Genomic DNA, 12,326 nt, shown 5'->3' with positions numbered 1-12,326 from the left:
CACATGTTTGTGTATATATATTATATTCCATAAGGCTGCAGATTAACTTTGCTTTAAATAATAGAATATGTGTTTAAAGGCTTTGTGTATAGTTTTAAGATTTTTCCCCCCCTCTTTCTCTAAGTTATTAAGTGTAGGGAGTGAAAGGTGAGGAACCAGCTGTTTGGTTTAGTGACTTTGCAGTCATGCAAAGGCACAGTACAGAAACCAAACAGATTTCCTTAGCCTTTCAGTCCCTAGACAAACTTTTTAGCTCTTTACCTTTTCTTTTATTTCTAATGTAGGCAGATTTTTTTTTAAGTTTACTGTTTTAAATGAACACAGGTCAAGGTTCACAGGGGATCAAGAAATATTATTCTTGTATAATCTGTTTACTTTGACCTAAATATCAGCTTTTAAATACTAACCCTGGCATAAAATACTGCTGTAAATGGCAGCTCATTGAATTCAACTTTAAATGTGATTGTTTTTGTTTTTATCTGAGCTTCCATTGAACAGTGGTATTTTAACTTTTTTTTCATCAAGGAATATTTTAAATATTTCTAAGATTAATTCAGTTGCTTTTGTGTTGCCCTTAAGGCCAGAGCTAATGGTCTACAGTCTTGTGTGATTATCATTCGTATTCTCCGAGACCTCTGTCAGCGAGTTCCAACTTGGTCTGACTTTCCAAGCTGGGTAAGTGGTATGTAACTGTATGGTTTGAAAACAAACGTTCAGGAAATATTTCTGCAGTTATTTTTTATCCTCTAAACTTATATATATTTATCTTATTTTCATTTACTAAATATGTGAGAACTGTTTTTGTTTTGTTGCTTTTTCTCTTTTCATAAGAAATCCTGGGTATTGTTTTTTAGAATTTTACATTTTTCTCAGAATTTATAAATGAAAGAATTATACTTGGGCTGGTATAACTTCATGATGGAATACTTGTTTCACCTACTCAAACCCCTTTGTTTGATCCTCAGGACTGCAGAAGAAAGAAAAAAATTACACTTGATTTATTTTTTTTTCCCCCTTCAATGTTTACTATATTTTTTAAATAGTAGAGCAGCCAGGCATGGTAAGGCTCAAGCCTGCCTGGGATGTAGAGTGATGCTTTTTAAATTATCAGTGTTGTGATTTCTAGGAGAAAAATATATTCTCATATATCATGTATCTTTCCTTTCTTAATGCTTTTTTCTCCTTTAATTTTTCATGTAATTTGAGCCTTTTTAATTCCTTAAAATTCAAAATTCATATAGGAGTTCATTGTACCAGTGTTGGATCAGTGAGAGTTCAATAGCCAGTTTACTTTAATTTTTTTTCGTTTTTAATATTCAGATTGTACTCATTACTTTGCGCATCTTTCTTAATAAATTGTATGTTGGAGCTCTTTGAAAAGTTAGTCCAGTTTACCTCATTCTCTGTATTAGCTATATGATATTTCCTTAGTATATGCATACTGGGGCTGGGGATTTAGCTCAGCGGCATAAGCGCCTGCCTTGCAAGCAGGCAGTCGTGAGTTCGATCCCTGGTACCGATAAAAACGAAAAAGACCAAAAAAAAAGTATATGCATACCATTCATAGTGTCCACGTTGTAGACTTTGGGGTCGTCTTGTAGTGGTGAACTATATGATAGATAAAATACATTATCTCAGTTTTCTTTTTTTCATTTTTATCAGTACCGGAGATCGAACTCACGACTGCCTGCTTGCAAGGCAGGTGCTTATGCCACTGAGCTAAATCCCCAGCCCCGTTATCTCAGTTTTCATTTGCAGTTCCTTAATTGAGTAATTGTTGACATTTATGATTATCTTTCTCTTAACTGCCAGTTCTTGTGTTACTCGGTATTTTTTAATAGTTTATATGGATTCAGTACCTGCTGGGCATGGTAGTATGTACCTACAATCCAGCTACTCAGCAGGCTGCAGCAGGAGGTATTGCAAATTCAAGTATTGGATTCAGTACCTGCTGGGCATGGTAGTATGTACCTACAATCCAGCTACTCAGCAGGCTGCAGCAGGAGGTATTGCAAATTCAAGGTATTGCAAATTTTAATAGTTTATATGGATTCAGTACCTGCTGGGCATGGTAGTATGTACCTACAATCCAGCTACTCAGCAGGCTGCAGCAGGAGGTATTGCAAATTCAAATAAAACTGATTTTTAATCAGAAAGGTCTTGGTTCAAATGTCAACTTTAACCCACATGACCTTGAACAAACCACCTTACCTCTTCTTTTTTTTTTTTAAGTGCTTATTTTTGCATTGCTAGGAGTTAAGTTATGGTCTTCACACAGACCTCATCCTCACCTGTTCTTATTTTTTATTTTGAGACAACACCTTGCTAAATTGTCGGAAGTGGTATTGAATTTGTGATCTTCCTGCCTCAGCCTCTTAAGTGTTGGGCTTACGGGTGTGTGCCATCATGCCTGGCTTTCACAAGTACCTTTATAAAAGCAAATACTACAATTCCTAGATTTCTAAAAGTACTTAATAAAAATCTCAGTTTTAGCAAGTTGCAGACTTTGAATTTTCCTTTAAATTTTAAGCCTGTTTTGGATATTTTGCTGATTATTGCTGGGTTTTTTGTATCACATTCTCACAGTCTTTCTAAAATTGTACTTCATAAACATTGATGGTTCACTCTATGCAAGCAAATCTTTAATAAATTGTAGGTAAATTAGAGTAATTCCATACATACGCAAAGAGTTTTCTGGATGACTAGCGCTTATTTTTTTAAGCCACTAAAATCTTTAAGTGACAATCCTTTTTAAAAATGTCTTAAATTAATTCTGGTAGCACACACCTGTAATTTGTACTCAGGGAGGCTGAGACAGAAGAATCAAAAGTTTGAGCTTACCTTGTGCAACTTTATAGTGACTTTAACAAGAACTTGTCTCCAAAAAAGACTTCAAATGCAGTGAAGGTTCTGACTTCATTCCCAAAAACTATACCCCCCCAATAAAAGATCATGAATATCTTTCTCCATTCTTCATCTAAATGAACTGAATCCTTTTTTTTTTTTTTTTTTTTTTTTTACTGTGGTATAGAGTTACCACTTTGAATATCCATCATTTTCAAGTTTTTCAGTCTCAGTGCTGGCTGTCATATATACTATTTCTATAAATCTGTCTCAAAAATGTATTCTTAGGCCAGGGATTTAGCTCAGTGGTGTAAAGCCTCTGCCTGGCAAGTACAAGGTCGTGAATTTGATCCCAAGTATTTTTTTTTTAAGTACTTTTAATTTGTCTGTGACTGCAGCCCCCCTGTGCTCAAATTTAGTAGAATTAGCCTGGGGTTTGGGTGGGGAGGGTTAAAACAGGATCTGGAGATGTAATTCAGGCTGGCCTTTAAGTCTTTTGCAGCTGGGGATTTAGCTTAGCAGCATAAGCACCTGTCTGGCAAGCGCTTGGTCATGAGTTCAATCCCCAGTACCAAATGAAATAAAATAAGTCTTTTGAGATTCTGAGAAAAGTAGCCATGGATAGTTTTTACCTATAACTATTTGAGGGTTTTGTTTTGTTTAATCTTGCTTTTTGAATTTAATACCTCACCTCCAGGTACTAGGAATTGAACCTAGGTCATGGTAGGCTGATGTGCTAAGAGCTACAGGAGCAGCATCAAATCTGAGCCGTTTTTATTAGTGTTTAAGTAAACAGATTTTTCAGTATCTATAATCATCATAAGGATTTCATTGTGGTTACAACTTAGTTTTTTTTTTAAATTTCTCTTTGGTGTATTTTAATATAAATATAAGCTACAACATGGATGAACCTCAAACATTGTGCTAAGTGATAAAAGCCAGAGTAGTTACATGATACATGAAACGTGCAGTGCAGGTAAATATGTAGAAATGTAAAGTTGTTGCCAGGAGTTGGAGGAAAGAGGATACAGAAAAGTGTGGCATTTTTTGGAAAGATGATGAAAATGGTATAGAATTAGATAGTGGTGATGCTTAAACAACTGTGATAAGAAACTTCCCAATTTCTGATTTTTTTTTTCTGGTTGCTTTTTAAATCTCTACTTTTGTGTTTGTCCAGTGTTTAGATTTTGAGTCTCTCTAATACTATTTATATTGCAAATGATTTTTATTTTTCTTAGAGATCATAGAAGTCCACTTGTGTTTCAAATGAAAGTTTGAGTTGCTTATTTTTGATGTGAAAGAATAGCAGTAATTGCCAGGCATGGTGGCTCAGGCCTGTAATCCCAGGCTGAGGTGGAAGGATCGTTGTAAATTCGAGACCAGCCTGGGCTACAAAGTGAGCTCAGGGCCAGCCTGAACTGCATAGCGAGACCCCGTCTCAAAAAAAACAAAAAAAAAAAGGATAGCAGTAATTAAAAATAGAAGCGAAAGATGTGTTACTCTTATATTTTCATCAGTAGCACAAATTACAGAAACTTTTCAAAGTATAACTTTTACATTACCTTAATTGTAGTGTGGATTTTTTCTAGGTAGATGTCTTAACCTGTGGGCTTAAACAGTCATCCTGTCTCAGGCTCCTGAGTGGTGGGGACTGGAAATGTGCACCACTACCTTATTTCATTTAGATGTGGGCGTAGGGATCTGGGCTTGAACCCAGACCTTCACCCTGAGCTATATCCCTAACTCACTCCCCCACCCTTTTGTTTTTTTTAGTCAGAATCTCACTAAATATCCCACCCTGGGCTCATACTTGCAACCTCCTGCCTCAGACTCCCAGAGTACTGGGATTACAGATGTCAGGCATCACACCCACCTTCATTTCTTGATTTTTATGTAAGATTTTTTACTATACATAAGTTTTTGTTTCCATGATTTGTTCTGTGTACTTTTCTACATATTTAAACTTTTTTGTTGTTGTTGTTTGTTGTTGTTTTTTTGGTCTTTTTCCTTTTTATCGGTACCAGGGATCGAACTCACGACTGCCTGCTTGCAAGTCAGGTGCTTATGCCACGGAGCTAAATCCCCAGCCCCGATTTTTAAACTTTTAAAGTTATTTTATAATTAGTTATTCTAGTGTTAGAAAATGAACAATTCCTTTGGTCTATAAACTGTTAACCACATTTTTATGTTTTTACTCTTAGGCTATGGAACTATTAGTAGAGAAAGCAATTAGTAGTGCTTCTAGTCCTCAGAGCCCAGGGGATGCCCTGAGAAGAGTTTTTGAATGCATTTCTTCAGGAATTATTCTTAAAGGTAAGTTTTATTTTATCTTTAATGAAGTAAAACTTCATTTGATGGGGGTATTTGAGTAAGAATTCTTCTTGTAACAATGGATTATAAGGCCAGGTATATAGCTCAGTGTCATAAGCACCTGCCTGGTGAGCGCAAGATCCTAAATTCGATTCCTGGTATAACCTCCACCCACCCCCAAAGGATTATAATGCTGATGCTTTTGTCCCCTATGGTGATTGTTACAGGTAGTCCTGGGCTTTTGGATCCTTGTGAAAAGGATCCCTTTGATACCTTGGCAACAATGACTGACCAGCAACGTGAAGACATTACATCCAGTGCACAGGTACTAGAATTTTTAATCCAAAAATTTCGTTGGATTATTGCCCTTAAGGCTTTTGGTTTTGTTATGATTATTTATTTTTGGGAGAGTGCTTAAGACAAGGTCTTGCTGTATAATCTGGGCTGCCCCTGAACTCACTACGTAGCCCAGGACAAGCTTCCTGACTCAGCCTCCCAAATGTGGGGATTACAGCTGTGTGCTGCCACACCATCTATATTGTCATTTAGACAAAGTTATAGTATGTGTAAGTAAGCTTTTGGAAAAAAGACCTAGATTTCACTAGTAGAATTTAAATGTACTCATGCATATATGTGTGTGCACGTGTGTATGTGGATAGTATGCCATAAGAATTTAACAATATTTTCCGTATCTCGTTAAATCTGGAGATTAGGTTATATTATGAACATCAGGAAAAAGTCTGATGTCCTATAGTTATAAAAGAGAGACATGCTGTGTGGTTTTAGACATCATTAAAGAGAAAATGTAGGCCAAGTGCAGTGGTGCACACCTGTAATCCCAGCACTTAGGAGGCTGAGGCAAGAGGATCACTGGGAGTTCAAGGCCAGCCTGAATTGTGTAGCAAAACTCTGTCTCAAAAGGACAACAAAAAAAGAAAATTTGCAGAAGTTTTTTAAGAAATTGTGACTATAATGAATGAATGGCTAAAAAGCGATCTGAAATTACCATAGTTAACATTTTGTGATTTCAGAAATACAAGGAGGAAAGAAGACACAGTAGCCGTGAAAAGTAATTATCCACTCTAACATAGATGAGAATTGTTAGATTTAAGATCTTGACTTATTATCTGTACCAGCAGAGATAATTTAGAAGATGTCAGGATCTACATTTTATGTCATAAAATATACTCTAGGAAAGAGAGTAGTAGTACAGTATTAGGGATTGCTTATAAGTCGACCAGTTTTTGTTTTTGTTTTTATCAGTACCAGGGATCAAACTCACGGCTGCCTGCAGGCGCTTATGCCACTGAGCCCCAAGGCGTCCAGTTTTTATGTATTAGGCCATTTTTGCTTTTGTTTCTTTGGTTTAATTTTATAGAAAAAGTGTAAAGAGCTGGAGAACAGATTTGTGATCCCTAGATGATGGGATAGAAAAGGAGAATTCCATAGCTCTAAAGGGAATCTGCAGTAATGATGCAGTTCAGTTATTTTGATAGCAATGATCGTAGGACAGCTACATGATGTAAGCCTGCCTATCATATGTTATACTTGCATAGAGCTGTATTTGTGTGTATCTCACAAAGCACATGAATAACTCAGGATAACTTCCCTTTGCACCAACCCCACACTGAAAAGAAAATGGATTATAAAGTATATTTTTAACTAAAGTGTCTCCATAGAGGAATAATTTTTCATTGGTCTTCAAATTTTGTTTGTTGCTTACTAATTGCCAGCTGTCTGGTACAATACTCCTTTTTTTCAGACATTTTTGTAAGTGTCTCAAAAAAGAATTAGATGGACATGGTTGGCACATGCCAGTAATCCTAGTATCAGTACTTATTTTTAGTACTGCTAACATACAAGTATAAACGTTGAAAAATCTGCTAGGCTATATATTGTATGATTCCATTTATACAAAATATTCAAAATAGGCAAATCTATAGGAATCAAAACAGACCCATAGTTACCAGAGCCTGAAGCAGAGGGAAAAATAAGGAGAGTATTTAGTCAAGTAACTATGTATCCCCAGAAATTGAGGAATAAATTAAGTCTCAGAAGTTCTGCTGGTTTAAGGTTTCATTGTAAATTAATCTTGTAAGTTATCTAGGTTATTTAAATTTTTGCAATTTAGCCTCACACTTGCCAGGCAAGCACTGTGCCACTGAGTTATGTTTCTGGCCCCATTAGTTAATTTTTTAAATTAACTCTCCTAGACAGCAAAATATCCCATAAAAATTTAGTATAGGGGCTGGGGATTTAGCTCAGCGGCATAAGCGCCAGCCTTGCAAGCAGGCAATCGTGAGTTTGATCCCCGGTACCGATAAAAAAGGAAAAAGACAAAAAAAAAAAAAAAAAAAAATTAGTATAGTTAGGACACAGAAACAGGCAGATAAGTCAAGTGAAAGAACCTAGAATTAGACCATTAGCATAACACAATTTATGTTAAAGCAAAAAATGTTTCAGATCAATGGAAAAGACTTGACTCATCGACAAAATGGGATTGATTTAACTGGCTAATGCTTTAGGGGAAACAAGGCTTTGCATAGATGCAAAAAATTCTGTATGACTTAAAGACCACTAAAATATCAAAATATTAAGAAAAAATTTTATATAGGAAAATATATTTTTAGGCAAGATGCAAGTAGTAGCCATGCATGATGGCACATATTTATAATCCCTGACTCAAGAGGCTGAGGCAGGAGAATTGCTCTAAGTTCAAGACCAGCCTAAACTACATAACTAGACCCTGTCTTGTTAAAAAAAAAAGAAAGAAAGAAATTAAGTCGCATAAACTATGAAGGATTATATATTGGAAATTTTGAATATTATCTTTTAAGCTTAAGGAAAAATGAGCCAATAAGAGTATTAAAATTTGCTCAATCTCACTGTATTGGTCAGCTTGCCATTGCTGTGACCAAGCACCTCACCAAAGAAAACCACTTAAAGGAGGAAAGTTTTGTTTATTTTGGTTTTTTGTGGTGCTGGGGATCAAACCCAGGGGCTTGTGCATGCAAGGCAAGAGCTCTACCACTGAATCACATCCCTAGCCCTGGGAAGATTTATTTTTTGCCCATGGTTTCAGGGTTTTCAGTCTATAGTAAACTGGCGCCATTGCTTTTAGTCCAATTGGTGAGGCGCAAACCATAGCAAAAGGGCACGGTGGAATGCCACTCATCTCTTGGCCAAGAGAGAGCAGTGTGGTTGGGGCAGGAGACAGATACAGTCCCCAAAGTCCAGGCTCCATGACCCATTCAGTTAGACCCCACCTCCTGTTTCTAAATAGCATCACTTATGCTCTCACCACTAAATTAAGGAACTGGTGAAATTAGAACCCTTAGGATTCAGTCACATCTCTAGGCCCCACCTCTGAAAATTTCTATTTTGGGGATAAGCCACTGAATCTATGAGTCTTTGGGAGATACTTTATACTTAAATTGTAAGACACTGGTTTAAAAAAAGTAAAAGTGGGTGGGGTGTGTTGGCCCACATCCGGAATCCCAGTACTTGGGAGGCAGAAACAGGATCACTGTAGGTTCAAGACCAGTTTAGGCTACACAGTGAGTTCGAAGCCAATTTGAACTATATAGACAAGACCCTGTCTCAGAAAACAAAAACAAATAATTAAACAATAATCAAACAAAGCAAATTAGAAATACAACAAGTATTGGTTAGAGTATTCAGAATGGGGAAACCACTTGCATCATACATTATATGAATCTGTAATATATTAGATATATTAATCTGTAATATTTTTGGAATCTATTTGTTATTATCTATCAGTTTCTCATGATTAGCAGTTTCACTGCTAAAAGTACAGAACTTGCCTCATAAGTGTACAACTAAATAGGTACCCATTATAGCATAGTAATAAAAATATTAAAACCAGCCTGATATTAACCAATAGGAATTAGTTTAATGCTATCCACATGAATTATAACTATAGTTCCTAAATTACATGCTCTCCCCTAAATGCACAACCAGTCTCTGAAAGCACTTAGCTCCAATTTTTCTATATCCTGCTTGCATTCTGGATGTCGCTTAATATAGTTAATTTGTTTGTTTGTTTTTCACATAATTTTATCTTAAAGCCATGAAAGCAGAAACTTTGCTTATTATTTTTACTATGTCATAATAAGTGTTCATGGAAGTATCTGTTAAATAAGCATGTGAATGAATGGTTAAATGAAAAAAAAATCTCCTTTGTTGTGTGTGTAATGAATGCCTTAAGACTGTATATTAACATCCTAAGAAATGGGGAAAATAACCGTCTAAACAAAAGGGCTTAATGACAGACACTTTCTCTTTTGCGGTTTTTTTTTATAGTTTCAAGATAGTGGTTTTTTTCCTAATGAATGTATTTTTTTTAACTTAATGTTTTAGAAAATAATATAGCATACACACACAAAAGTCTGGAAATAAAAATATCAGGATGTGTAAAATTTCAGTTCTGATAAACTTAAGAAACCAGTTCTTTTGAGGTATTCACTAGATTGCCCACGCCAGCATCACACTTGTGATCCTCCTGCCTCTGCCTCCCAGGTAGTTGGTATTACAGGCATGTACCACCTTACCTGACTTGAACATGTTTTTTAAATAAATTAATTCTATATTCTCACTCTTTGTTGCAGTTTGCATTGAGACTCCTTGCATTCCGTCAGATACACAAAGTCCTAGGCATGGATCCATTACCCCAAATGAGCCAACGTTTTAACATTCACAACAACAGGAAACGGAGAAGGGATAGTGATGGCGTTGATGGATTTGAGGCAGAGGGGAAGAAAGACAAAAAAGATTATGATAACTTTTAAAAAGTTTCTGTAAAAACTCTTCAGTGTTAAAAACAGGTGCCGGTTGGTTGGTTGTTCTTCATTCATAATAATGTCTACTTTGAAAATTTTATCAAGAATTTCATGGAAGAACCAAGTTTTTCTATGATGTTATAAACTTAATGTACAGTGTTAGGTATTATATGAATGGAAAGACACCAAAAAAATTGTGCTTCGACTAGGGGAATGACAGTGGTTCTGATTTTTTTTTTCCCCCATTATTTTGGTTTTATTTACTGGTTACCCTAGCTCACCCTATTTTGTGTCTTATTAACTAGTGCATTGTCTTATTAAATCTTTACTGTATTTAATGCAGAATTTGTGCTTCAGTTGCTTTATGTATTTTGATATTTTTATTGAGAAGTTTCATTTGCTTTTTGACACTAGTTGTAAGTTACTTTGTGTTATAGACAGTATCCTTTGCCCCTTAATATTTTTCAGCAGTACGTTTTTTTGTAACGTGAGACTGCATAATTTTTCCTTTTATTCTGTATGTGAAGGATTACAACACAAAAAGTTATCTTGCCATTTGAGTGCTGAGAACAGAATGTTTCTGCAGATCTTATGGCATTTGTCTCTAGCGTGATATATAAAGGTGTAATTAAGACAAATTTCTGTTAATCTAATCAAGTTTGCTGTTAGTTGTGCATTAGCAGTATAAAAGCTAATATATATTATATGGTCTTGCAACAGTTTTAAAGCCTCTGCATAATTGATAATAAGAATGCATGACGTTTTTGTTTTTAAATAGACTTTTAAAATTATAATTTTAGGTTTAACACGTAGATCTTTGTACAGTTGACTTTTTGACATAGCAAGGCCAAAAATAACTTTCTGAATATTTTTTCTTCTGTGGAAGTGGAAAGGGCATTTTTCTCATATAAGTGGGCTGTTATTTTCAAAAGAACTTTATCATTGTGCAACTAATAACAGTAATTAGCCCTTAATTATGGTGACAGTTCCTTATGGTGTGTGTGCGATTACTCTAGCAACTATTACAGTATACAGTTGAACGATTCCCTCCCACACACTCCATCATCCAGATAATTTACAGTTCTATTAACAGTGAAGTTAATAAAGTATTACTGATTTAAAAATTAAGATTATCTAAAGAAAAAAAACCCAGAAAATTATTTGGTGTGGCCATCTTACATGCTTATGTCTCCTACAAAAGCTAAATATTTTAGCAGTGGTGTAATGAAAAGTTACATCTTACTGTTGATGTATGTATGCTCTGGTACACAGATGTCATTTTGTTGTCACAGCACTACAGTGAAATACATAAATAAAAACTTTAAATTCATATGACTTAAATGTATATTATATGATGCAACTAATATCATAAAGTACTTTTGCTTTGAAATGACTTAATGCTTTTGTAAAATCACATTAAACTTTATTGGGTACTACACATTGTTATTCCTGACATGTGCTTGCTGCCCAAGCACATAATTTCTAGAAAAATGTGTAATTCAATACTGTGTTGGGTCATAGCACTCAGTGAGGCAGGAGGATTGCTGCGAGTTCAAGGCCAGCCTGAACTGTATTGGCTCAGTTTCTTTTTAGGGTCAGAATCACTGCTGTCCATCCCTAACTATAAAAGAACCAAGTAGAAAGATCAGTGGAAAAGAAGTAAAGCTTAAGACTCAGACTTTTCTCCCAAGTCTGTTCTACCCTATCTGTACATTTTGACAAGCCTTTTTAATTTTTTTAGAAATATTTTGCATCTCTTAATAGCCACAACAACAGGAAATGAAGAAATGATAGTGATGATGTTAGTGAATTTGAGATGGAAGGGAAAAAAGACAAAAATGATTATGATAACTTTTTTAAAGTGACAAAAAGAAAAAGTCTTCAATATTAAAAAAGATGTATTGATAGCTAATACTGTGCTAGGTCTTTCTCTGTGTTTTCCCACTTAATATCATTCATAGCATGGGGTGAGAAGTTTAGCTCAGTGTTACAGGCTGCCTCCCTTGGCAAGTGCAAAGGCCATGGGTTCAGTCTCTGGTACAAAAAAATAATAATAATAATCATAGCAAGGGCTGCGGATGAGGTTCAGGGTAAAGTGCTTCCCTTACATATGTAAGTCTCTAGAATCAGTCTGTAGCACTGCAAGATAGGTAATTATCCTGGTACCTACTCCCTGCCATAGATAATTATTCATAATAAGTGAAGACACCATACTACATATTTCTAATAAATAAAGCCCAGAATGACTGACTAAAGATCATACATCTTTGTTCATAAAAACATTTAAGCAGTCAACTTTATGACTCTTTTCAAAATTCATGGTCAGTACTCTTGTCAGGCTGTTTCCTTTACAGTTATGTTCTAAAAATACTT

The 12,326-nt window shown here is 35.4% G+C and overlaps 1 protein-coding gene across 5 annotated transcripts in view; it reads left to right on the top strand.

Annotated features, from left to right (window-relative positions):
• Nucleotides 1-11,283, top strand: part of Zfr (zinc finger RNA binding protein) — an 81,526-nt gene extending 70,243 nt beyond the window's left edge. For 4 of the 5 annotated variants that reach the window (XM_063258039.1, XM_063258036.1, XM_063258037.1 and 1 more), the window contains 4 exons: nt 580-675; nt 5,046-5,157; nt 5,382-5,479; nt 9,783-11,283. In XM_063258039.1, coding sequence (XP_063114109.1) covers nt 580-675; nt 5,046-5,157; nt 5,382-5,479; nt 9,783-9,962 — 486 coding nt within the window. In that variant the 3' untranslated portion in view covers nt 9,963-11,283. Of the gene's footprint in view, nt 1-579; nt 676-5,045; nt 5,158-5,381; nt 5,480-9,782 lie in introns of those variants that run through there. The other variant, XR_010050425.1, reaches the window with a different exon arrangement.
• Nucleotides 11,284-12,326: the final 1,043 nt, after the last annotated feature.

The sequence above is a fragment of the Cavia porcellus genome, unplaced genomic scaffold, assembly GCF_034190915.1.
Source record: "Cavia porcellus strain 051 isolate PalLab524CR breed Dunkin Hartley unplaced genomic scaffold, mCavPor4.1 scaffold_11, whole genome shotgun sequence".
NCBI classification, from domain to species: Eukaryota; Metazoa; Chordata; class Mammalia; order Rodentia; family Caviidae; genus Cavia; species Cavia porcellus.
The sequence above is the reverse complement of the archived record's forward strand: the minus strand, read 5'-3'. Positions and strand labels throughout refer to the sequence as shown.